The 27,687-nt window shown below is 38.0% G+C and overlaps 1 protein-coding gene across 1 annotated transcript in view; it reads right to left on the minus strand.

The window, feature by feature from the left end:
• PREX2 (phosphatidylinositol-3,4,5-trisphosphate dependent Rac exchange factor 2) overlaps nucleotides 1–27,687 on the minus strand; it is a 187,227-nt gene that overhangs the window by 20,361 nt on the left and 139,179 nt on the right. Inside the window, exons 36-38 of the mRNA XM_087751836.1 lie at nucleotides 23,209–23,323; nucleotides 10,323–10,389; nucleotides 8,066–8,256 (exon numbers count right to left, since the gene is read on the minus strand). Coding sequence (XP_087607962.1) covers nucleotides 8,066–8,256; nucleotides 10,323–10,389; nucleotides 23,209–23,323 — 373 coding nt within the window. The remainder of the gene's footprint in view (nucleotides 1–8,065; nucleotides 8,257–10,322; nucleotides 10,390–23,208; nucleotides 23,324–27,687) is intronic.

The following is a 27,687-nucleotide window of genomic DNA, read 5'->3' on the forward strand; positions in this document are numbered from 1 at the left end:
GTCTCCCATCAGTCATGACAGTATTGATGTAAAGATTCAATACAAACTTTCAAACATCTTCTGGATCGATCAGACCATCCTGAACAAAAGAGGTTAAATCGTTTTCTATCACCAACAGTCCATTTGTTTCTGACTGGAAGTGATTTTTATTAAAGGGCAGCAAATCGGCTGGATAGACAAACATCTACACTGAAAAATGGAGTTGTAAAAGAGGAAAACATTCAAATTTTCTAAGAAATGGATTATTTTGTGACAGCTTGTTTAATGTCACCTGAAAGGAAAAATAATTTGAGTTCACGTACATTACCTACAGAGCTGCCACTCAGCGAACTGTATATCTATGTTATGAGAGTAAAAAGAACCTAAATCATTCAATTCATTCTCAGGTTTCAATTAGGATTCCAGCCATCCTACATCCAAAGACGCATCACAACATCCCTCAGAAAAATGCCCTGAATAGAAAAGATGAGGTGAAACAAATTGGTTTAGTAGTTACCACAGTCAGAGATGTCAAAATGAATTATGTCCTGGCTATATGAATAGGAAAAAAATATGAAAGTATGCCTGTATGCTTAGTCTAATTAAAATCTAAAGCTTCTACTCAACATGTAATTTATTGCCACTGTTATTATTTTAATTCCTTTTCTTTCCATACAGCATAAGCTAATCATACCTACATTTGACCACCTTTTAAACCAATTACACTATTAAGTACTCATTTGTTTCTGCTGTCATTTAAATTAATGCTTATAGAGCAGCTATTATTTATGTCAGTGTGTGCAGCAATTAAAAACTTAGTACTAAAGTAAGTCACTTTGGGGTAAACATTTTTGAGGGTATTTCTCTATAATTACTAGTGATGGCTGGGTAATATGTATTGATTCTGATGAGTAACCCAAAGAAGAAAATAGGCCATGATAAACCTAAAAAGGAGGGAAAATGTTGTTCAGGAATGTAAGAAATAAGCATAAAAAGTATAGACAGGCCTAACTCGAGACTCTCCCACAATTTCTAAGCTGTTCTCATTGTGGGAATATCTCTGCGCAAGTAAAATTGAAGTTTGCATTCTCTGTGCCCATATACTGAAACTTTGCTGAACAGAATTTCATCTCACAGAGAGAGGGAAGTTGGGCCAGCCAATAGGTATTGCAGAGAAAATGAGCAAGAAGTTCATACATTAAACTACAATATTGTATTTTACAATTACAATAAAACTCTACTGGAGTTCAGGACTTACGTTCAGTCCCTTTATGAACCTTTGCGAAGCTGAGATGTTCCCAGTGTGGAAAGACCACTACTTTAAAATCAGCCTTGGATTGAACCCATCCACTGAAGGTTAGTTAGTCCAAAACTTCTGTTATTTTTGCCAACATATAGCAAGCCATCACTCTGCATGTGAAATATACTTATTCCATTATGATGGTTCAGTAATCATAAACAACCCTCCAAAAAGTGACTATCTGTGGGAGATATTACAACATCACACAGAAACGGATAGTCCATGGTTAAGGGGACTTCTGCCTTTTATCCATTAAGCATCAGCATGCACAGGTTTCCTTCACAAGAGGCACCACTGTGATTACATAGTTGTGCGAACCTCAAAATAAATATATCCCAACTCCTATATCAGGCATACATCCATCGTCCCACAACAGGATAATCAAACCCAGCTCTACCAGGTATTTTCAAACACAAGCTACCAACAGATTTCTGACTTGTTGAAGTAGATGGCATGAACTTATCAAGCTAGAGAATCAGTCTTGGGAGGTAAGTATACCTTAGCCGTATTTCAGACCTAACCTTGGTTAATGACTTCTTTTGTAGTTTACAAATATAGTTTTTATCAGGTTTATTAGATTCAATATTAGTCATTTTTAGTCCTGAAGCATGAAACATGCAGTAGGTAATGATGACTTTTTTTCTGTAGTTTATTTGGAAGATTACTATCATCCAATCTATTTCCAGAAATAAAATGTGACTATTCTATCTTTTTTAAAACAGAGAGCTTTTAAAAGAATAATGAAAAAAGTAAAAAAAAACACTTCTTTGAACTGTACATCTTCTGTCATAGTTAAAAAATTGCCCAGAGCATCTTTTCACAAACATTATTCCTATAAGATCTTGCCACCTTTAATCAGCTGGAAATGTTGCAAGGAGACACTTCCACCATTAAATATTCTTTGTTTGATGAAAGAACAGCATTTCCAAAAGATCTGAAGTATCACATGCCTTTTGTTTGCTCATTCTCGGTCATACTTGCAAAAACAAACAAAAAAATCTAAAGTCAACTGAAAACCCAGCTTCAGCCATTATGTCTTGTTCTCTGCAGAAAGTCTGTCACATTAAAAGCTTCTTCCCATGTAAGCAGGCAAATAAATCTGCTGGAAAATTGCAAATTTACAATTACAATTTACTGTCTTGCAGTAGTTCAGGTTATTCGGTTAACTCTCTTCCACCTCAAAAATTAAAGAAGATTTGGATAAGTTTTTAATTTTAGGTTGTTCGAGAGGATCTATTCTATTTTTGTTGTAATGTAGCAGTTTTTGTAAGGAAGAATCAGGTTCTCCCAAAGACGTGGACTGCAGATAGGGCAATACTGCAGGAACTGAAGCGTGAGAGGATGATTCTACAGAGCAAGGTGATGGAATTGTGTGTCAACCCTGCTACTAAATGTCCATAATGTTAAAAGGAATCCAAACAGAAAAAAACCGAACACCTTGAAAGCCAGACTAGTAATAACTCAGATCCATCTTATCTGTCTCAGTGCATTTTATGCACTTCTCTGCATTTTCAGATTGCATTGCAAATGAAATAGTGTCTCAGAATTTAAAACATGCAAGAGAACACTAAGACTATAGTCCTTCACATACGTATTAGATAACAAAGCAAAAATGTACCAGATTGCCTATGAAAGTCAAATATAGATCAAAATAAAATGATCATTACTGTAGAAGCAACCTATTTGTGCTAAATGCCCTGTTTACATCACCTTAAGACAAATTCTTGCATATTTAACAATTACATAACTGTTTTCAAATAGTAACCAACACAGAATGAAACACTCTACTATCCTAAATTATTTTACATAAAGAAAAGTTTGTTTATGCCTCAGTAGGTAAAGTATCACAAAAATACACTAGTTATAGACAGACGTAACAAAACTGCCTTTTAAAAAAAGAAGGGAATCTTGACTAAATGGGAAGGTAGCAGGACTAAAAGCACAGTTTAGACCAGAAGGCTGGAGAGGAGCAAGGATTAGTTTTTCAGCCTGTGCTGACCTGCCTCCTGAAAGTAGTCCCATCGATCCCAGAAAGCTTTCTCTACTGGGGAGCTAATAGTCAGCCTAAGTACAGCTGCAAAACTTCAAGGAGACTTTTTGGGCTTTTTGTAGCACACCGTCACTGAGCTCAGAACTAAATTCCTACAGAAAAATGTCTAAAATAATCTAAAAGGAGGAATTCTTACGATAGAATCTCTAAAATATAAATTCAGAGTACTTATTTTTCACCTTGTTTCATTTGATTCACAGAAAGGCAGCTGGCCGTGATGGACAGCTTATGGTGTTACTCTGCTTTGCTGGGTGGAAGATGGAGCAGGTTTAGCTGGATTGCAGGAGCTGTGCCAGCTACAGGAGACAGCATAATCAACCCTTGGCAAAACCTGCCTCATCATTCAGCCGAGTGCCTGCCGGCCAGAACCCCACTGCTCGAAGGATGGTAACACTAAGGAGAGACTTTCTGGAGGGGAAATTAAAATTCAGAAAAGAAAATAAGAGTGATTTTTCTGGGGTTCCTCAAGATTATAAAAGACTTCTTTTCTCTCGATCCTCCAGGAAATGCAAAATTTTAAATAAACTTGGGCTTTGTTTCATTTGGATGCTTTAAATTATTCCTTTGAGCCTGTAAGGCCTATGGTCCCTGAACAGACTTCTGCAGCTGCTGCACCTAATTTCATTTTGGCATGGAAAGAGGCTCGGGCATGTCTGTGCAGTGCAGTCTCGCTCTTCTCCCTCAAGCAGGAGCTAGCATCATGATTCAATAAAATTTAAAAGTGCCTTTCATCACCTACATTTGTACAGAGTGATTACAACTTCAAACAGAATGAATACAAGTAAAGAAAGCAGAGCATTGTTTACAGGGTGACAGCTGATTGGCAGGCAGAAATATAATTATGGATGATAAAAAAGGGAAAATAGAATGCAAACTATTGATTTCTTGGACTAATTTAGAGCTCTGTTCCTGGTGTTGATCAACAAGCCATGTGCGCTTATGATAATCCAAGGAGCATTTGTAGTATTCACATGTCACTTAGGACAGCGAAGGTTAAAGGGACTTATTTTTCCCCCATCTCTGTTTTTCTTGTGATCGAATTATATTTGAAAAGAACTGCTGTCTGAAATAGATACAGGATTTCAGGCTCTAATGTAAATTGGTAAACATATTGTCATAATAAAAATCAAAGCAAAGCAATCACCAGCAATTCAAAATCCCCAGCATTATCTTGGATATAGGGATGAAAATACAAACTCTGTCAAGCTGTTTTAGCCTAGTGCAGTGTAAAAAGCAATTTAATATGGATCACAAAGAAGTCAGAAACCAAGACACTGCCGATCCAGAGATCAGCAATCACTGTCAAAGCACACAAAGCTGCTGTTTCACAGTTCTTGGCCTCTTCTGCACTGGACTGCCACCCAGCACCTCCCTCCCAAGCTATCTGGAATTTGCTTCTGGTAAGAAGGAGAGGTGGCAGAACCGTCCGTGTCCCCCCCCCCGTCCCCCCCCCGCCCCCTGTCAATCCATGACACCTAAGCTGAGAAAACACAGAAAGGGCTCTCCAGTCAGTTCAGTAAGAGACAGATAAATCGAGTGAGGGAAGGTCCATGTATATTTTGTTTCAAGTCTATTAAACATATCTAAATTCTGACAGATTAATGGTTTGTTCAGTTCCCACTCCCCATGACCAAAAGAAAGATGCTGACCAGCAGAGCACCCTGCGCTCTTCCACAGACTCTCATTCTCTCCCATTAGAAATTAGGCTAAAATGAGGGGTTTTTAAAAGACAGCATACAGGAACCTTGCTCTGAGTTGATTATTCTTCATTTTTAAGCTGGCAAGACTGATAAGTGAAGAATATACTTTCAATGTTTAACCTGCAAGGGCAATTCACATCTTTCCCACATCTGCTCACCTAGTAGCATCTGTAGATAATACCAGTTTTCAACTCATTTAATATCCATAGCATAGCATTAAAAAACAGTTGTGAGTCCTTGGTCTGGACCTACAAAATGTGGATTTCTGCAACTGATCGCAATCAAGCGCTTCACAGCATTTAGTTTCTAAGAACAGAGAAGGCCAGATACACTGCTGAATACAACCAGAGATAAATATCCTCTCTTGCTGAAAATCAGTAGCTTAGACTCTAAAGAACTAACTTACAACTTAGCATTATTTTGCAAGATTATCTGCCCTGATTAACTAATATTCCAACAAACAGAAGAATTAAGCCTTCAAAAACGTAGGCAACAAGACAAGTCATCTATGTCTGCGGGACTCGATCACATCCAGCATCTTACTCTTCCCTCTTCTGTCCTCCTCACAGGATTTCATGGTGCTGCAAGACAGCTTCACTCTGCAGAGCAGCAAGGGGAGCAGGTTCATAAAAACATAGCAGAATTTAGCAGTAGAAATGTCGGGACCAAAATTCACCCAGCCAGCCTACTAGTTGGAGACAAAACAAGCTTTCTATCTGGGCAAAGGCAATTTCAGAATGCCAAAAAGCAGAGCCTACTTAGTGCTGGACTGTAGAGATGTGTCCTAGGGAGGCCAGAAAGAGAAAACAGCACATAAAGTGACTTTATATGACTTCAAACTCTAAGGAAAAACTTCTTCATCCATCCAGTTTGTATGCACAACAATAACTTCAGGAAACTATTGTTAAAAAAAGCTTCCTCAACTTTTACCACTTCAAAAAAATAATAGTACAAGAACCCCCTCTAGGTCTCTAAATGGGTTTCCTTCTGAACTTTTTGAAATTCAGGGCAAAAAGTCTTTGAGTTCCTATAAAATCTCAAGTGATGCATTCCTTTTTCCTGGAGGGCCTATATTAAAATGTCTCTGATAATACCAAGAGTTGATGTTTCTTTCTCTGAACAGATGGTAGCCACAAAGGCAGTATTAACGCACAAGTGAAGTAACAGTATCTTGTACAAAAGCTCAAATGGACTCGCTGTGAAGCAGAACTAGTCGTGCTTTAGAGAAAAAGTGTTTTGCACCTCTACTTTCTGTAAATTGGTGATCTTGAATCCTTTACCATCTAGATGGAAACCCACACATAACACATTTAAACCCCATTCCTGTTGCTCATAATATAGTCTTGAAATCCAATAATGTTTAAGTAGACATTTAATAGTTTATACCTTTGAATTAGCCCTAGTTTTGAGCAGGAATTTGATGAATGATTTATTTTTATCTAAGAACAGCTGACATTCGGAATCAAGCATGCTATCTCTTATTCAGTCACCAAATTATTCTGAAAAATTTGTGACCCACACACTGTAGGGTAATAGTTTATTGGGGCTATTAACATTGCTCTGACTTTATTCTTCAACTATAAGAATTTTTGCCACAAATATACTGGCAAATTCAGAACTTCATCCATGACATCATAATGAAACCCAGAGGTAGTCTTTTTTAGCTTTATAAAAAAATTTGGGCAGAATTAAGCCCAAAGTCTTTTCTGATCACACAAGACATGAAACTGAAACAAAGACAAAAAGCCAGAGAAAAGCTGTATAGCTTCATGGTCTTCTGAAATGACTACTTCATGTCAGTCCATGCTATATAGTATTTCCATGTTCCTCTGATATAGCGACTAATGTTAAATAATATAGCCTTTTTACGTTATTGCCTAAAATCAAGTACAGTGTACAGCATGCTATATACACTTGTATCAGTGATAAGAGAGTAAGACAAACAGTCTGTTGCAAACTCTGTTGAAAGAAATGGCAAGCGCTGTTTCTATACAACTTAATTGTGTTGGCTATATATGGAGCTTTTCCTGTTTTTCATGCCTGATAATCTGCATTGCAGCTATGTTACTTTTTTTTTTTTCCTCCTCAAAGCTCTTTGAAAGAAAGGACATTACTTAAAATGAGGAGACACTAATGCTTATTCTAACACAATATACTGGTAACCAAGTCTGTTAAAATAAGGATGTGCATAGATCAGAAACAAAGGAACATATTTTTAACATATTGCTACCTGTAATCTACAGTTTGGAATTCTTATAAAAAGAGCAGATATTTAGCATCAGATTCTTGGTTATGTTTGGTTTTTTGCTTGCTGGGTTTTTTTCCCCCCTCTCCAATTGTAGTCTTTGCTTTTTTGGTATAATGTTAAAAAAAAAAAATTGTAATCTGCCCAGCTGGAACATAAACATATTGCTGTCTTTGATGAATATCATTAAGTACTAGAGAGCTCTATAATGATGCTATTGTCATATATATATATATGTCTATTCAAATATCTTAGCATTGATGACAAAGATCAGTTGATTATAGCTCAGTTCATTTTTTGATATTGTATTAATCACACAAACTACTGTACAGACTGAACTTCTAGTTATCATAAGGTACACCTGCAAAAATGCATCTCTCTTCTGTTTCATTTTTTCCCTTGAAACAAGCTCTACTACAATTCCCCCAGCATACAAAGTAAATACAAATTTCAGCATTTCTTGCCTGTATTAAGAGTTTAATGCAGTATGTGTTGTTTACCTAGGAAACCTTCCTTTTTCTGCTTTAGCAATTAAGATTTCTGCCTTTTACTGACTTGAATGAGGAACAATCCATTACAACTGCACAAAACAAAACTATACTGCTCATTTCTGTCAATCACTGCAAATACAATTCTAGAATTTCACCACAAATCTTGCAAGTATGTTAGATATTTAGTCTAAGATATTAGATATTTAGTGTAAGACTCTCTATAAATAAAAAGCAGCGGTCTCCAACCTGCAATGACTGAATGACCGACTGAAACAAAGGGAGGAAAAGAAATTGTCATACCGGTGAACTCCACTGTTGCACATAATGACGTGACAAGCTCCAAGCCTGCTACAAAGTTCGGAAGACACTGAAAGCAATCCCACTCCAGAAGCACTGCACGCAGTGTACGCGCATGCAGCGGTGCGCTTGGATCGGATAAAGGACCCTATCAGTCGGTAAAGTTCATCCAAGCAATTGAGAGGCCTCATCAGCTGCAAGAGAGGAAGAGATTTTAATATTTGCTACTGAGCATACATGAAATGATCTTTTAGAGTAGTTCATCACAGATGCAGTTGGAACAGCAGGGCTGGCTGAGAAAGCCAAAGCCAAATTCCCAAATTCCATAACATAAATACAGAGCACACACTCTTCTGTTACATGACCTATGACAACTTTTTCAAACTTTTAAATTCTTACCATCACTGACTGTTTCATTCCCAGTTCTGCCTACAGAAGTGTTTTTCTCTTCAATAAACTGAATAGACCCATCAGTGCCATTTCCATTAATGGTATTGCCAAAGAAGGAAAGCCACATAGAAGCAACCTACAACTGTATGCACATACAGGAAGGATGCCAAGACTGGTTAATTGACTCGCTGAGAAAATCAGCTTATAATTAAGACAACACTGTCATTTATTTATACAAATGTCTAGTTCCTAATCCTGACATGGAAAAATAAAAATGAACAGAAGTGACAAAAACATACTACAAAACAAGAACAGTTAACTTCATAGCAGGACTTAAAATAACCTCAGGATGACTGTACGGAAAATAAATGATCCGCCTAGTAAAGAAGGCAGCTTCAAGTGGAAGGCTGCTCTCAGAAGAGGAACCTTCAAGAGAGGTCTAGCAATGAAAACCGCCATTATCATGGTGCTTTGTGTAAAGGAGACATTCACAAGACAGTTTTGCAGACCTCATGATTCCAAATTCCGCATTCTCTGTATTCCAGAAACACTTAAAGATTCCAACAAACCCCCCTGTTACTCAAAGAATGAATCTTTTGAAAGACAGATTCATTCCCTAAAAACAGCTTTAACTAATTAGGGAAATGGCAGCCTCACTTGCTCTTATATGAAGGATGCTCCTATTTTTCACTGGAAAGCATAGAGGTCAAGTAAATCAATTATAACCATCGGCATATTTAAACCTGGGCACAAATAGATTTCATTTGGTTTAGGTCCTATTGCTTTAACTTGCCTCCATTTAAATTAATTTTAACTGGTGCCATTTACTCTTGCAGAGCTATGGAGAACAGAGCAAAAGTCACAGCCACAAACTGAGATCACGCACTCGCTCTTAGCTTGCTCCAATTGCAAAATAAATGCATTAGCTTAACCTAGTACCCCTTGGTCAGATCTAGATTATGAAATGCTTTTATCTTGCCCTTGAACTTTTCACTGAAATAGATAGGGAACAGGTTTAGGGGTAACAAGCACTCCACATCTAGCTAAATGTCTCCTGCTGCACTGATGACTGCTTAGAGAGTTAAGCTGCTGACTCACGAGGGAAGGAGAGGCACAGGCACATGTCCTCCTCCCCTCCCATGCGGTCCAGCAGAGATCCAAGAAACAGGAACTATCAGTCTCTTAACACCCATGCTGGATGATATCGACATAAAATTTTAGTCTGTCATAGGGCTCAGCTGATGATCACTGTATTTCTCAAGCCACAGTAGCTCAATCACTTTTGAAGTCAGTGTAGGCAAGACCCTAGGAACCTTTTTCCCTTACTGGGCTGCAATATGGGCATTAACTGTCCAACAATAGGAGAGAGCTTTAAATGAATTTTCATAGCCCCTGGGATCTCTCAGTCACAGAGGTTTAAAGACAGATGAAGGCATTTGAAGAAAGCCTGAATGAGAAGGTTCAGAAGAAAGCCTTCTGAGCAGGATGCTGAAGGAGTATTTAATTTGGAATAGCCCTTCCAATTTTCAGAACACAGAATTTCTGCCTGCACCTGCTCTCCCCGCCCATGCTCCTGGAGCAATTGCACTGCTCTGAAAGCACAGTGAAAAAGTAAAGCCATGGTTCTCCTTCTCGGATACACTGATGCCCTCCAGCCACACCTTTTGATACAGAACCACATGGCACCACACACCCCAAAACCACAGGTGGGACAAAATGCTGCAAGAGAGCTCCTCCTTTCCCTGCCCCCCACCCCCCAGCTTTAAATAATTCAATTTTTTAATGGAATTAAGAAAGCCTCAGGAAAGGATTACAATAACACAGTGTGTAACATGCAAAGTTTAATTAGGCACTTAGCGTTTTTATTTACCTTATCTATATAAGCTGCTTTAGATGTTGAATTTGGAGGCAAGTTCGACTTGTCCAGGTAGAATGCCCTGAGAGAACAAACAGAATAAGGCAAAACCTGTTAATTGTTTAAACTCCTCAACAAAATGTATGTAGGCGACTATTAGACAGTGTCCTAAGGTTGGAAATTTTTTTTAAATTTCATGATAAGAGAGGATCAAGGAATAATACACAGCTAAATAGGCACCAACGCTACTTCTTTTAAAGTAATAAGGAACATTTTTCTTGTTCTGGAGACAAACTGTCCCTCTGCCCAATGAAAATACAGTGCAAAATTTTAATCTCTAGTCAGTAGAAAAACTGGATCTGAAAATGATTTTCACCAAAGGTTTGTGGCAACTGTCTAGATTTTAATAGTGACTTTGGGAAACTTGGCATGTATACAGTGCCTGAGCCTCATGGGCTACAAGCTTTTTTTGATATTAGCTGTATATAACTGCCATAATATCAGAACAGAATCCCAAACATGATACACAGTACTGACAGAGGAAGACATACATAAGCTCACAATATAAACAGAAACAAAAAACCCAAAACCCTACAAGGGGCAAATATACATCATACAAGCAAAATGACATTTGCAATGTGTGCACTCATGCATGCATGGGTAAATAAAACCAAACTGCCTCTCTGCAATTTCTGCCCACTTCTTTGAAAATGAATTAGTGCATGAAAGGAAAAGCCAAAGACAACTGTCATTTACCTGCAGAATACAAATGTGATAGAGAAAGCATACTTACTGTATCAGGTTTCTCTATTGTGTACTAAAGCTCACCAACCCACGTTCTCCCAGTTCCTTCTATAACCTTTCACTTCTCAATGAATAGTACCATAAAAAGTTTATATAAAATAGACAAACGCAACATGCGCTGTTTTAAAAGATAAAGGTTTACTAACTTCTGTCTGGCACAGAGAAGGCTGATATTTTGTCCAGAGGACTTCCATGCTATCCTTCTCTCCTAAAACAGGAAAACTCTTATTCAACACCAGAAAGGAAGAGCTCTAGCAAAGAGCACTCGGGCCGCACAGAGCTCTTCTCCCGTCTCCTTCAGCTCAGGAACCCTAGAGGAATTTTTTTTTTTTTTCTTTCTACCTTATAAGCAAGTTAATTGCTTGCCACAGATAAGCTATCATTAAACATCTCATAGGCAGAGGAAATACCTTGCATATATCTGTGATAAGATCAGTTTCTCTCCCTCTGCAGTATCACTTAAGGAAAAAAAAAACCAAACACCACATTGTCCCTGCCCATGGCAGGGTGGCTGGATTAGATGATCTTTAAACGTCCCTTCCAACCCAAACCATCCTGTGATTCTGTGATCACAAAACTAATTCTGCTGGTTGAAAAGCTCCTAAAACCTGCTGAGGCAGCTGGAAATAAAAACACCTAGTAGGCTTCCCGGGCTGGACGAAGCATCCAGTGAGAACAAAGCAACAGCTACCACTGGAGCAATTCTGGCCAAGTTTAAAATAAAACAAAATAAGAAAAACACCACTGAACTATGGAACATATAGGACAAAACTAGATTCTCCAGTGGCAACCTCAAGGTATTACTACGATCCAGCTCCAATGTCTGTGCACAAGGAGAAGACCTGACTAAAGGTCGCAGCTGAGCCATGACTCAGCCTGGAACTATGGAGTGTGGTAACCAAATTTCAACTGCAATAAAATATGAAAATAAACACTGAAAAGAATGCATCCTTGCATCCCAGCTCTCAAATGATAGGATCCTCCAGTCATGAAAACATTGATTCAAATAACATACATGGATAAAAATCCCTCTCCCCGCTTTTTATGGTGTTATCCATGAGTGAAGTTATTCACATAGTTACATACTGGCAGGGCAGGGGTGCAGACTGCAGATTTGAATAGCCTTTTATTCTTCAATAAGCTGGAATAACTGAGCTGATAAAAAAATCCAGCCACCTTTAATTCTAGTAGATTTTGCTTCCCACAGCTTTGCAGTTTTGAAAAGCATCTTCTCCCAAATTTGTTTGAATTAATCTCCTCAGAAAGCACAGCAAAGCTAATCTAGTTCTGTTATTCCATTAAGCCTGTTGCACGATCCAGAATGTACTCTGTGTCAAAGGAAGCTGGAGACTATTGGAAGGAAAAGAGGTTTGCAGAGAAAATTACTCATAAATCACTCTGAGCAGCCACAGCACATAAAAGCTACCTCAGCAGCAACAGACCAACCTTTTTCTTTGTTAGCAAAGCTAAAAACCAAAGCATCACCTTGCCATCCACTGAACATTATCAGACTGAAAGCCTATACTCTTTTTTCCTGCCATGCCACAGGAAAATCTGCTTCACTCAGAGTCTGTTCAGCACTCCCATTCTCTTTGGGCTGTTATTTCAGCAAATTCAGCTTCATTAAATGAAACCAGAAACCAAATATAGAACAGTACACACATTAATGGAGTACGCGGAAAATGATCGACTCAGGGTACAAAATGAAACAACATGGACACTAGAATGGGATATACAATTATAGGAATTACTCCATTAATTCAGTCAATTATTCATTAACCTAAATAACAAACAAAAATCAACTATACACAACATTAATTCTAAATATCAAAATATCCTGTTACAAATGAAACTATTCCCCCCCAATCAGATAACACTCCCAGATGTTTCTCAAGTGCTTTATTTTTATTGCTTTTCATAAAAACTGTCTTCAGTATTTTACAGAACATGACAGACTGTGGACAGCATATAAATTTCCAAAGCACTTCACTTAATTACTAAATGCTTGTTAAGGTCCTTAATCATATTTTATGGGAAAAGTTAATGGCAATCTTGGCATGGTGCCCAATTTGGACAATATTTTCTAATCCATTTGAAATGAACAAGAATGAAATCATAGTTCTTTGTCTGCAAATGGGATGCTGGTTTTGCTTCTAAAAGCCTTACAATTTCTCCAAGCTGTAGCAGAAAAGCCTTTCTTTAAAAAAAGGCAGAAAATCCAATAGGCATTAAAACTACAGGGGATTATTGCTGTGTTCCACCTTTGTAAGATGCCCCCTATATAACGATGTCAAATAATGGAACAAGTATCTCCGTGAAAACTTACACTGGAATGAGGTAACAAAGACATCTTAAGGTTCAAAAAGAAAAATCTATCACAAGATGAATGCTTTCCCAAGATGTTTTCCCAGAACTTGACTACAAAGGATATGCAGAAGTATTGATGTTTTCTTAGTGAAGCACTTTACAGGGTACCCTCCAAAATTGACCCGGACACGTAAAATCCTGAAAATTTGAAATATTGAAAATTGAACCCTAAGGAGGCTCCAAACCTGTAGAGACATGCATTCCTGAGTATCTTTGTACAAGCAAATAATTCAAGCAATGCCAAGTTTCTAGTCTTCCTCTCAGTTTGTTGTTCCAGGAAGCCCATAGTGTTATCCTAGATGTTGATCACCTTCGAAATACAAGGATAGTAAAGAAGTGATTGGAGTGGGGGGGAGGGCAGGTAATTGGGGTATGGCATTAAATAAAGGCAAGTTGGGCGTTCTACTCTAGAAAGGTTTTGCTTTGATGTTATAGCAGAGAAGAATTTAGTCTTTTACATTTTCATCACTGTGGCATACATTACAAATAAATTCATACTGTCTTCAACAGAAGGATGGAAATATATTTTAATTCTACTTGATTTTCAATCCCTTGGTCACAAGATATTCAAGATCATGTAGATAAGCATGGTCAACAACATGGCAAAGGATACATCAGTACAGAGGTGCAGAGTCAGGAAGTGTTAGAATTAGTGTCCCTAATTCTTTTCTTCAGCTCAAACTACAAAGCATGTATTTATGACATAGATAAATAATATCTCTGTGTATTTGCATATATATGCACACATATTTCTGTATTTCTTTAATAACAGTTCTGTGTTCTGCCATCTGGTTGTTAACTATATAGGTGAGCATATGTATAGCGCGCATATTTTATATATATATATGTATACACACACATTTGGAAATACATTTTTTATACATATAATATATATATAAATTCAATTCTTTCTGTAGTACTAAGTATCCGTTGCAGAAAACCATTCACTGTCACAGCAAACAAATCTAAAAGTGTTTTACACGTTCTTTCCACTAAATGTCTCAATAAATGATAAATTACCAAATATAATTTCCCTCTCAGCCCATACTAAGCCCTAGTGATTTTAAACGATGTGTCCTAACATCTATGTTAGTGATACAATCCTACGTACAGTGTCATTAGTAGTTTGAGAAAGGTTTAATTATAACAAGAGAAAACCTTCACAAGAGTATCACGATCTTAAACTCTCAAAGAGCATACATAGTAATATTCTGAATTTTCACAATTATCGTGCAAACTGAAGTGCAGAACAGAAAATTTTAACACCATGTGGCTCTGAACTGACCATGGGTAATTCATACTTCATGTGTGAGCAACCCAGTAAGCCCTTCCTTTGTACTCGGCACTGGTGAGGCTGCACCTTGAATAGCGTGTTCAGTTTTGAGCCCCTCACTACAAGAAGGACAACAAACCTGGTGAAGGGTCTAGAGCACAAGTCTTATGAGGAGTGGCTGAGGGAGCTGGGGTGGTTTAGTCTGGAGAAGAGGAGGCTGAGAGGAGACCTTATTGCTCTCTACAACTCCCTGAAAGGAGGCTGTAGTGAGGTGGGGGTCGGTCTCTGTTCCCAAGTAGCAAGCAACAGGACAAGAGGAAATGGCCTCAAGTTGCACCAAAGCAGGTTTAGATTGAGTATTAGAAAAAAATTTCTTCACCGAAAGAGTAGTCAGGCACTGGAACAGGCTGCCCAGGGAAGTGGTTGAGTCCCCATCCCTGGAGGTATTTAAAAGACGTGTGGATGTGGCGCTTAGGGACATGGTTTAGTGGTGGACTTGGCAGTGTTAGGTTAGCAGTTGGACTCGATGATCTTATGGGTCTTTTCCAATCTAAATGGTTCCATGATTCTATGATTCCTGGCTTACTCCGTGCACAAAGTGACAAACCAGCTTTTGTCAGTCTCTACTGTAAGTGTAAGCAAACAGAACTGTGCGAACCAATGCAGTCTATGGGGAGGAGGATGTGACTGTAAGGTGAGACAAGCAAAATACACAGAGAAAAGAGGAGAATAATCAGATTTAGTTATGCACAGAAATACCTACAAGTGGATGCTTGCAAAGGAAGAGCCCTACTATCCTAGCAGGCACATCACAGCCCTATTCTCAAACCTTTATAAGCACAAAAGCAGGTGATCATAGAAATGTGAGCGTAGAAATGTGAAGACAAAGTCATGGATGACAAAAAATGGAAAAAAAATACCATTTCCTCTACATAACACTGCCCACTTTTCACATGCTACATTTTAACCCCTATTTTTCCAGGAATCTAGTCTCCAGCATGTCTACCTACTTCCAAGATCACTTGAAACCATCCTATTTGTGATGTGAAAGGGAAGTTCTTAGGCCACAGACCAGTTACAGCTGCCTTCCTGCTTCTCCCATCATTATCCAAACAGTCAAATCCATGCTGAATCCATTAGTACTAACTAATTGCTTCCACATTTGCCTTTCAGACAGTAAGTGTCTCCTTTTTGGCTCCTGATATTCCAGACATTGTTAAAAAAGACAACATGCCAAATAGTCATTGGGTGGTCAGGGTTTCTACTACAGCTACGAGCTGTACAAGCTGCAGTCTTGGGCTGGATTCCTATCAGTGACCAGGAGTAAAAGAAAAGGCTCCACCTCTGATCACTGCAGATATATGTTCTCTGCGTTTGCAGAGGATAAAGAAAGCAGAATGAACCAGATGTCCACCTCAGTGAGCAAAGACTCAGTATATATAATCTATCAAGTCACATAATTTTCAACTTCAGAACACTACCTATAATAAATACTGATCATACTTTGTCAAAAGTCTAAAGAAACAATGAATTTACACTCACAGAAAGAGCACAGCACTTGAAGAGAAAAAAAAAAAACAAACCTAAATTCAAGCCAGCTGGCAGTATCTTTTCGACCAGCTAGACAAATTTAATTTACTTTGTCCAGGATCTCTCTATTCTCTCTCTGGTCTTGCTTCACTTAGATGCAATGAATCTTCATTTCTGTTCTACCTAAAATGCTTCTCATTAAGTTCATCAGGAGACAAATTTAGCTATTATTTCCTTGTTATGTCCTTCAGAGTGAGTGCTTAATTTTCAATCTCTCCTTCATAAAGATTTTGCATTTAGAGAGAGTTCAGCCACAAGTATCTAGTTCATTTGGAACCACATCTTAAAAATCTAAAAGGCATTAGATTTCCAGTTTTTACAATCAGATACACTACATGATAAATTTGCGTATGGAGCATTGCAGTCCAGTTTTACTCTTGCTTTTTTAAACACAAAGCAATGTATCAAATACTTAGTATTGAAAATAGGAAAACAGTTTTTCACCTGCTTTATAGACATCCCACTGCACCGAAAAGAAAATATTTTCACAGAATCACTCTCTGAAACCTGTAACTCTCCTCAGGTTACTCTTTTCTGAATTTGATGGCAATGACAAAAACTGTTAATGTTGCTCATTAAAATGTCGCTCACTGAAGTGGACAGACATGAGGGAAAGGACAGTAAGACTAAAATCACAGGACAACAGTGGCACAAGGACAAACAGCATAAGCTTCTTATCCACATGAGCAATTTGGTTTGGAAAAGCTTTCCACTGGAAACAGTGGGGGAAGGAATCTGCCAGTTTTAAGGTAGATTTTAACACATTTATTACAGGGATTGATATATGATCTGGTCTTTTTGGTAACGCAGGTATTGTCTTGAGGACCCATCAGTTTGTTCCAGAGACAGACAAGCTCTTTTTTTCATAGTAATTAACTATCTCTAAGTGGATACGCCCTTTATGTCATTGTATCTCATTTATACCAAAGCAACTATTAGAGAATTTTAGTTCAGCCTGAAGCCATGAGTGCCATCACATCTATTTTCTGCCTTGACTGAATTATACAGGATACAGAAAACATCAGCCTGCCAAGAAGCCTGCGGCTTGAGAGGCTGCTGTGCGTGTATACGTGTGTGTATAAATAAAAAAGATGTTATATTCCTCAGACAGATTTTTTTTCCATGCTTGCAGAAATTCTAGGGGCAGAAATAGTTTTCTTTTCTTGTCTTTTTAAAAATAAAAAGAAACAAGAAAACCCAACAACATGAAAACCTCGTGGATTATAACATCCCTGAATAAAGAATTAAATTAAATTTGCCATCATTCTGTGGAGGGTTACTTATGGCATAAAATAAATACAGGAGGTTTCAGATAGAGAAAGTGTTTGAAGTTACACTGTAAATGAAACACTTTAAAATGACAAATATTACATTCAGCATAATCAGATGTTCAATGTAATGAGGGTAGTTAGCTAAATCATTTGTCATTAGATTCACTGATTATAATTGCTTCCTTAGCATAACAGACTTGCATTTACCTCCTAAAACGATACCCAAGAAAGCAGCAACATAGGGAAAAAGCCCACAAAAAATGGCCTTTTCCCTTTACTGCTTGCTTCAATTTTTCTTCTATTACAGCTGTACAACAGGCTACAAAAGTAGCTGCCAATAACCCTGGACACAGCTGACTTCAAAGAATAGTTCCAAATCACACAGAATGGTAGGCAGGAAGGAAGGAACATTTTTTCCAGGCCTTCTTTGTCTATTGATGCACAGGCAAGTTAATTACTACACAGTGGTAATTAGCACCCACACCAGTGGCGAGGATGGACAGCAACCCTCAGCTGTCTTTCCCACAGCATGATCCTATCTTTGGAGCGAAGAACTGGGTCATCATATAGTCAGGGGTGTCAGAAGAAATTGCCATGCTGGGGATAAAAGAAAAGTTACAGGAAAGTAGAACTCTCCTAACCTCACCTTCATCTATTATTTTGCTTATTTTCCTCTGAATATTCCCAGTCCAAGCCACCATAACATCAGCGACCAAATTTTAAAGGTGTTTAGATGTCTAAATGCAAGCATAGGTGCTGAAGAGGCATTAAAAATGCTTATGAATCTAAAAGCCAGTGATTTCACTAATTTCTCATCAGCTAAAAATTACCTGCACAGACAGTTTTGGAATCCAAACAGGTATATTGATGTGCAGTTTTAGGCACCTATATTCCACCATAGTTTGCTCTTGCAGTCAACAACGTGCAGCGAAGCATACTGCAGAGACCCAGAAGCCGGATGCATCCTTGGTACAGCCACAGCCCTGCACCGCACTGAACGACCTGTGCCCTGAACATCCTCTCTGCCTTTGAGATACATCCTCCGCGTGCACAGACACGTCCAGGAAAAAACTCTTACAGAACAGATGTGCCTGGACTTTTCTGATTAAGAAGCTAACCAGAAGCACCTGTAGAAAATTGCATTTTAATAGAATGTCATAGGAGGGACCCAATTTTTTTCACAGAAAGAGAATTCACAGACAAAAAAAAAAAAAAAAAAAAAAAAGACTAATCTGATAAAATGTCAAATACTCACAGAGAAAGGAAGGCTGGAAGAGCAAGCTTCCTTACTGCTGTAGACTGAAAGTCCCATCCTGGGCCATCAAATCCAAACCTCTGATCACTTGGACAAACATTACAGAAGTTGTCATTCCTGTACTTACCAAGGTCCATTTTAAAAGAAATTGCTTACTTTTTGCAGGAAGCTAATCCAAAACCTGATTTCTCTGAGGATAAAAACTGTTCTCATATCCAACTAAATGTTTTATTTTAAGGTCACTATTCAGTCCAAAGATTGGCTGAGTTATGGCCATTCAGCTAACCTGTCTGTCAGGGTCTGTCCCAGCTTCCAACAGGCCTGCATTACAACCAATCTTTTGGTTCCAGTAATGACCAAAAGATTTATTTCTATGCAACGTAATAATAACTACCATACTGAATCTCACTCTGCAGGAAAGAGACCTTTGCCAAATATAAAAATCATATTCAAAGGACAGAATGTATTTTAACTAAATAATTCTTAAAGCAGTAATGCTTCAAAAATTACAATTAAAGTTTACCCTCATGCTTTTACAATTACATGACTCAAGATTTACAAGAGAATACTTCAACCAACCAAGCAGTCCAAGTAAATATAGCGCATTTGTGAGTTTTTGTTATTCCTATAAGCATTTGTAGTAGTTATGGATTCAAACACCATTATGCCCTGCACTGTTGAAGCAAAACAGCCTCTAGTATCTGGAAAAGCAAAAGGACTGATTCAGGATGGAAAAAGCCTATTCGAATGGCAAGGAGTGCCAAAGGAAGAAGATGGGGAAACGTGGGAGGAGGCAGGAGAATACAGAATGGGCTCACTTAACATCAGCCTCTGTACAGGTCAGATACACACATTCTTTCTGGTCCTCTTCTAAATTAGAAGACAACTGCTGAGCTATCAAACACATAGTAATAAAGGTCTTTAAAATCTTTGCTGACCTAATTACTTTCACTTGGTTGTACTGCATGTTTCTCATTAGCAAACAATTTGATGAGGTTAAGTTTACCTTGCTGGCAGCTACTAGCACCAGCTCAATGTGCAAACAGAATCTGAGCATAACTTCCTTCTCCTTATCAGTGTCAGAGAATCAGAATTGGTGAACTATAAAAATCACTGCAATCTGTCTGACTGTGAAAAAGAAATCCAGCACGATTAAGAATAACTGTGGGTCAGATGCTGAAGATTTCCCAGCAGTTTCAGAAATTTCATAAACTAGGTATTGGTTGGGTTTTTTTAAAATAACGTCTTCATTCCCATAAAGGACTTACTACATATTGCTGGGGTACGGGATGTTGCCTCAGGAATTGTAGAAAAACTTAACTTTAGCTGGCCTTAGAATAAAAGTTCCCTTATATTATTAATTAGATTCAAATAGCTAGGGTTAAGTCTATTACAGAAGATGGAGGGACATTCTCTCCATTCCACATAAGCATGAAATTCTATAACAGATTTTCACCTGTCTTTCATGCATTCTCATAAAAATGATAATCTTATCATTACTATTTCATAGTTGAGGTAGTATTTGCAAAAGCCCCAAAGCAAGAACCATGAAAGACAGAAGCTCTTATGATGCTCAAATCAGTGTCAAGGAGGACAATTTTGCACCTGGATTTATTGTATCACTTCTGATATTGTGGAAAAGCTGGTCACAGTTCCATAGTTACGAATGAATTTGGCAATAAAAGCAAGGATTCAGCTTCTTGACTTTATATGATGGATAAAAGTTATCCTTCCTGAAATCAACTACAAATTTACTAATATATCTTTTGATTCATTCAAATAAATAATTTGTAAATTAATTATTTTAAGGCAAACATCAGTATCAGATTTGTCACCCAAAAGACACCACATTCCTCAAAAACATTCTATGTACTCAAGCTTTCAATACTTTATCACAAGAAATTAAGAGGTAGCTGAGCAAAGGTACTACTCATTTTTAATTTTACTGTCTTGCTTGGGTACATCCCAAGTCAGGACAACATCTCTGCTTGTAAGTGGGACCATACACAACAAAGTGGTCTCATCTGTTCCACATTATTAGAACATTATTATCTAAATGCATCAGGAATAAGAGAAGCTGAACTTGTATCAAGAGTTCTCATCAACGGATGGCTTGGCTGCGGTGTCACTGGCAACCAGTGGTTTCATTCCCACTAGTCTCCATCCTCTTCTCTCACTACTTTTTCCTTTGCTGTTGCTCCCATTTGCTTTCTACTGCTGTAGCAATGGAGAGATTATAGGATGGTCATCAGATGGTCATTTCAGAAGCAAGCAATGCATTTCTTTTCTATGAAAAAAGAATGGTTTATGGATTGTGTCTTGAATGACTTATTTTATTACTGATTAGGTGGTTCTGCAAAGAGGATTTCTTCCGCGTGAAGAGTTTAAGATAGTATTATTGCAAATGAGTATGTTTCCAGGGAATATTCAGTTTCACTTTTTTGTTCTTCTGTAGGGCAATTATTCAAATGTTAATATCTTTTACTGCTGTAGTTACTTTATTAGATTCTCCTGGCCAAACACCTACACAGGCTAGCAAATGGCAGAACAAGAATGAAGCAGCTGCTTTTCTGTTTTTCCTCTTCACATTATGTCAGTGAATTCCTGAAGCTGTTTGTGCCTCATTTAAGAAATGGGTAGAGTTCACCAGAAAGCAAACAAAAAAAGTCAATTACTGAATGTTCTCACCAGACATTAGATGGCTGGAAAAAAAAATCCAAAATTTTCCTATTCTTGTTGCTGGAACAAGCTACCCATGGTAATTTTTGTTGAATGCTAACTTTTGCATAGTAACTTCTTGCAAAACTAGGCCTTGGAGGTTAGTAACTGATCAGAGCTGTGAGTCACAACACTGTAAGAGGAATGTACCTCATTAGAGCCACAGCATGAATGGGAGGTCCTAACACACGAGATAAGCAAGGTCAGAGAATGCCAGAGCATAAAGTCAGGAAGAATTTCTTTTAAGGATTTTTGTGGGGGCCAAATTGGGCCTATTCATAAAAAAAAACAAAACAAAACAAAAAACAAACAGCAGCACAAAAAGTCCTGCCTTGTCCAACTGATAGAAATCTCTTTCCAACACTAGCGGACTTCATCTAGGCCAAATACTGGCATGACCAAAGCTTTCTGTAAAACTGATTTATAGCATAAGCCTTGTCAAATAAATACTCAGGAGGAACTTTTCTTTCCAAATAGGAAGTACTAATACAAGAAGGTGGAAAACATACTAAATAAATACTATATTTGTCATTAATATACAAGTGCACTGACACAGATGTCACAAAAAAAATTAGATACACAGTACTCACTGAATACAACTGGCTTTAAAATCACTTTTGCTATTGTACTGCTTAGTTTAAAACAGAATCTAGAAAGTCCGCTGCTTTGATAACACATTAGAGAAATACTTTTGCAAGATCCATGAAGAAAACCTTCCAAAGACAGCAGTGGACCAACAGGTGAAGGAATTGGAAAAAGAGACCCTCATTTATCCTCTTTCTCCTTCTTCACTGTCCTTAACCTCTTTTTTTAACTCCTGTTCTCTGCTGCTTTTAGAAGCTGCCTAACAGTTATAGTGAAATGATAATGTTTCCATCCGATTCAAGAATTTTAAAAGTGAATAGATGTGATTTTACTGCAGTCCTTTGCACCCTTTTTCTTCAACGCATGCAAATAAGTGTACTCAAACAGTTTTTTTTTTTCACAGATACAGTGAGACGCAAGAGTGGTCTATGTAGACATCTTCATAACTTTACTTCATAACTAATAGATTATTTTGTGTATCAGAAATTCTGTATTTATGTGCAACTTCTTAATGAAATATTTTTTGAAAGACACAGCTGCACAATCTTTACATATACTGGCAAATATGCACTCTGTAACCCATACCCGAACCTGATACACGTATCCAAATATGTTTATATTCCCATTAGTATGGTGGGGGGTGGGGAGATAGGTGCTCAGCTTTGAGGAAAAAACCACTATTTTTTAAGTCCTATTCTGTAGACATTAGGTAAATACAGTCTGCAAAATCAGATCATAATGTTTAGCAATTCTGATACTCCATTTGTGATCAAGTAACCATTTCCTTTTCTATATGCATTGGTACAACAACCTGGAGGCAATTACAGCTATAGCTTTCATGGGAAAACATTTTTTTTAAAAGTAACTTAACAGTGCAGAAATCAAAAAAGTCAGAACCATGAATCTTGGATCTTATTCAATCATGCACCAAAAACCAACCACCATACAACACGCTTCAGTTTAAAGATGTGTCATAGAAGCTGAGTTGAAAAGCAGAACTTGGTAAACTAATCTCAGGAATGTTGGTTTATTACCCACCGTAGCTTCTGGTTATACTGCTTGACTTTTTCTAGTGAGGCTGCATTAATCTGAGCTTGAAATTCTTCTACTGAGACACTGTCTCTGTAATAATATCCTTCCATGCTCTCCAGTGCTGTGAAAAGAGAAAGGAGAATGGAGAAGAGAAAAATCAGTATTAAATATTTAGCATTCACCTTCTTTGTAGCTTTGTTCACACACTAGTGAATTACTTTTTAACCTTGAGACTGTGACCCCACTATGGATTGCTGAGCTGTTTCTGTATGTCATCAAATTCATACAGATCTCTCTTCAAGATTTCATTTACAGGAAAAATTATATTTCTTGCCCTGTGGAAAATATAAAGGAGAGCGCTAGTTTGAGTTCCGTTGCTCTAATTAAACTACTCCTGCCCTGTGAATGTAAATGTGGTTTTTAGTTCTGATATATCCTGGAAGAAAACAGTAGAATGAGCTGGGGTAGAGGAAAGAAAGGATTAATGTAGCAGCTACTTTCACGGAGGGATGCCTAACAACTCACGAAGCCTGATTTTGGGAGATGTGGAGCACCCGAACCTCTAGTTATTCCCACTGTGAATGCCTGCTTCTGGATCAAGTAAAGCAAACTTCTCTGGATCTCTGAAAATGCCATATAAGTTCCTTTTCAGGGATCAGGTAAGTTTCTAAAGTCAAATACTTGACTATGTCCACCTTTGTTGTATTCACTTCACCAAAGCAAGACTGAACATTGCTACAAGAACTCAGGAATTAAACAAAGACTCCCATTAAAGGAAGGATCATATGTCCTTCTCATACAATCATTGCACAGAAATTAAAAGGTGGCAAAAATGAACAAACTACTATTCCATTTTGGGATGCTCTTCCTAGCAATAGTTTTCAAAAAAAGAAAGGAAGGAAAAAAAAAAAACAAACAACCATTCGCCCAGCCCCTTTAATCTAGATACTCAGGGAAGTTTAACCTTTTCTTTAGCCAAGTCAAATCAAGTGTTTGAAAGGTTCTCAAGAAAATTTGGACTGGAAAAATCAAGATCTTCACGTTAAGACCTTATTATAACAGAAAACACAGGCTCTTGGTGAAACAGGTTTTTGGGGAGAAGCATTAAAGTCTTTACAATTAGGAATATTGCCACTTTAATAATCCACACACATTTTAAGAATTCATCACGCTATTAGAAAATGCAAGCAATAAGCAGAGTTCTGATGGAAACATGCTGCCGTCTTACAGCTTCAGCTGCACACAGAATATTAATTCTGCTTGTACTGCTTAATATGACCAGTTAATAAATAATTCATTCATTGTGAAAGAACATGCAAATTGCACTCCCCTTCTGTGCTTTCAGAGTTTGTAATTCTACTTTTGTGTGAAAAATATTAAATTTCAACAGTCAGACTTGCTTCTTAACTTCCTTCGTGCTAAGTCACACCAGAGAGCCCCCACAAAAATATCCACTGAACTCCATTTATAATAGCATGTTAGTGTAAACAGAGTTGTTAATCCGTACTGCTTATTTTACTGGCATAAAGTTGGTTTTATCCAATTAGATTACCCAACCGGGAAACTCAGTCATCTGTCGGGACTGGCTGAAGCACACAGTTCTGCCTCTACAGGCACTGCAGGAGCCATGCTCACGGGTGCTGGCAGGGAATCCCACAGCATGTGCTTTGGCTCTCCGCTTTTTGAAGGGTTTAACATTTTTCTACCTAATATATTAGAAAGCTCTTTTGTAAGGAAGGTTTCCCTACAAACATGTCTTCTATGGTATTCTTGAATCCAAGTTAGGATATTATGGTCTGAATGAACAGACAACTGAATGGGAAAAAAACCTGGAAGGATGGGTAGGCTCAAAGGGTAGTAGCTAATGGGACATGGTCTACCTAGGGGCCCGTTACAAGCAAAATACCACAGGGATCTATATTGTTCAACATCTTTATCACTGACCTGGAGGAGGCAAGTCAAGTTTGCAGCTAATACCAAATTGGGGGAAGCAGTGGATATACTCAAGTGCAGGGCCACCTAGAGAGGGACCTAGACAGGCTGGAGGAATGGGCCAGCAGGAGCCTTGTGAAACTGAACAAGGACAAATGTCAAGTCCTGCACCTAGGAAGGTAGAGCCTAAAGAGCAGCTCTGCTGAGAAGGACCTCAGGGTCATGTTAGACAGCAAGCTCAACATAAGCCTGCAGTGCTCTCTGGCAACCAAGAAGGCCAAGAGTATCCTAAACTGTATTAACACAAGCATGGCCAGTAGACTGAAAGAAGTGCTTATCCTCACTTTACTCAACACTCATTAGATAGCATCTTGAATACTGTGTCTAATTTTGGGCCCCAAAGTACACAAAAGCTGTTGATCAACTGGAAAGAGTTGAGTAGAGGGCCACCAAGATGGTCATGGGGTGGAGTGCACACTCTGTCAGGAGAGGCTGAAGGACCTGAGCTTGTTCAGCCTGTACAAGTGATGGCTTTGGGAGGGACCTACCAGCCAGGTGCCATTAGCTACAAGGAGGTCAACAAGAAGACAGAGCCAGGCTCTTCACAATGATGCATGCTGGCAGGACAAGAGGCAATGGACATAAATTGAAAAAAGAGATGCTTCAACTCGATAGAAAGAAAACACTTTTTCACCATTAGGGCAATTAAGTAGAGTAATAGGTTACCCAAGAGGTTGTGCAGTTTCTTTCCTTGGGTGTTTTCAAGATCCTACTTGATAAACACCCGAGCAACCTGGTCTGATGTCACAGCTGACGCTGCTATGAGCAGGAGGTTGGACTAGAGACCTCTTGAGGTCCTGTCCAATCTGAATTATTCTAGGATTCTATGAAAACCTAAAGAATTAAAAAACCTTACATAATTAAGAGACTAAGTAGCAATTTTAAATAAATTGAATTTTAATATTAAATAAAGTGTCTTTTAATTAAGCTAATTTATTGCTGAGATCTCATTTATAACGTAGGACATAGAGAAATCTGAATGCCAAGAGCAATATCTCAACTTTCTCAGACCCCAATCTTGCAAATCAGAATCCCTTTGAATGTATACACTGAAGTATATGGTTGCACAATACTGTTTTTACAAGTGGAGGGATACATAATACAGCCTGGGTAAACATTTTAAAACTTTTAAAAATGTCTACAGTCCCAATCCTGCAAACACATAGACTTGTAATTTTAGGCATGGAGCTATGCAACACAGAGTAAAGCAATGGAGAGATAAATATACTGATGTGCACTGACGTGTGCCTTTGATGAAGTATTCGAAAACCATGGTTTTCTAAATGTTCCATTTGAAAGCATCATAAACAATTGTATTTTAGGCAGGAAACAGCTTAGCTCCGTTAAGCTTGGGAAGCAAGAACTCACTTCACAGAGGAACTTAGAGAAGATTTCTACATTTGTAGCTCATAAATTTCAGTTAAAGACAAGGATCTACTGAGTTAGTTTGATGGCAGCTCAGCCAAATCTCACAGAAAAGGAGTAAAAAACAGAATCCCAATTCACTCATTAATGAGGAGAAAAAAACAAAATAATGATTTAAACTCTAGGATTTAACTTCTTATCCAGGACTTCTTATTCTTGGATTCTAATGGATTATTTTGAAGGGGGATCCTTGAAAATTAAAGAAATTTGGTATGATAAAGAAAAAAGAAATCTTCTATGTTACCGAAAATTATTAAGCAGATGTAACATGAATGAAACTTTGCCCTTTTCCTTTAGCTGACTACAAAGATGCTTATCCTAAGACTCAAATGTTTTGGGCTTCTGGAAACAGAAAGGGAAAAAATTCTGCAAAATAAATTCTGTAGCACACTGAATCCCCTTCTGAACTTAAAAAAAAAATAGTATTTCCAGGATTTCATTTGAACCAAGGTATTTTCTGTTCTCTTTCATGGGCCTTTTTGTCTGCTCTACTGAAATGTGTCTCCTGCTCAGTGTTCTCATTTTCCCCTATGACTGAAATCAATCTGTTCAAAAGAAATCCACTGAAGTCTGTCTTTATTAGTTTGTTTAAAAGTCAGACTTCAGGGATCTTATTCTTAAAAAATTGTGTGGTTTAAGTTTACAGTAAGTTCAGCTATTTCTTCACGTATCTTACTGTTTGCTATTTCCTTTTACGTTCTCCTTATGTATCAGAGACCAAACCTTCCTCAAAACCTTCATTTGTATGCCTGACTTCTGCCTGTTCCACATAGACCCTGGAAGCCTTTTGCAAGGTATGGAGTACTTTCATCTCCCTCTGAAATCAAAGGCGGCTCAAGGCAATCAGCACCTCACATTCACCATTTCAGTGAATCAAACTCCACGCTCCTGATGACTGTAATGACACTGCAGCTAATGCAGGCTGCCTGCAATTTATGAACAGTCTGAGCATCAGCGCCACCATTCATCACTTCGGTAACGTTTGCAGTGTCGTAACTACAAAAGCCTGAAAATGTTATTTAAGTCTTCATAACATTTTAAAGACACAGAATTCTCAGGAGATAACAA

The sequence above is a fragment of the Nipponia nippon genome, unplaced genomic scaffold (genome assembly GCF_047370975.1).
Source record: "Nipponia nippon isolate SJK-2023a ecotype South Korea unplaced genomic scaffold, ASM4737097v1 scaffold_1, whole genome shotgun sequence".
NCBI classification, from domain to species: Eukaryota; Metazoa; Chordata; class Aves; order Pelecaniformes; family Threskiornithidae; genus Nipponia; species Nipponia nippon.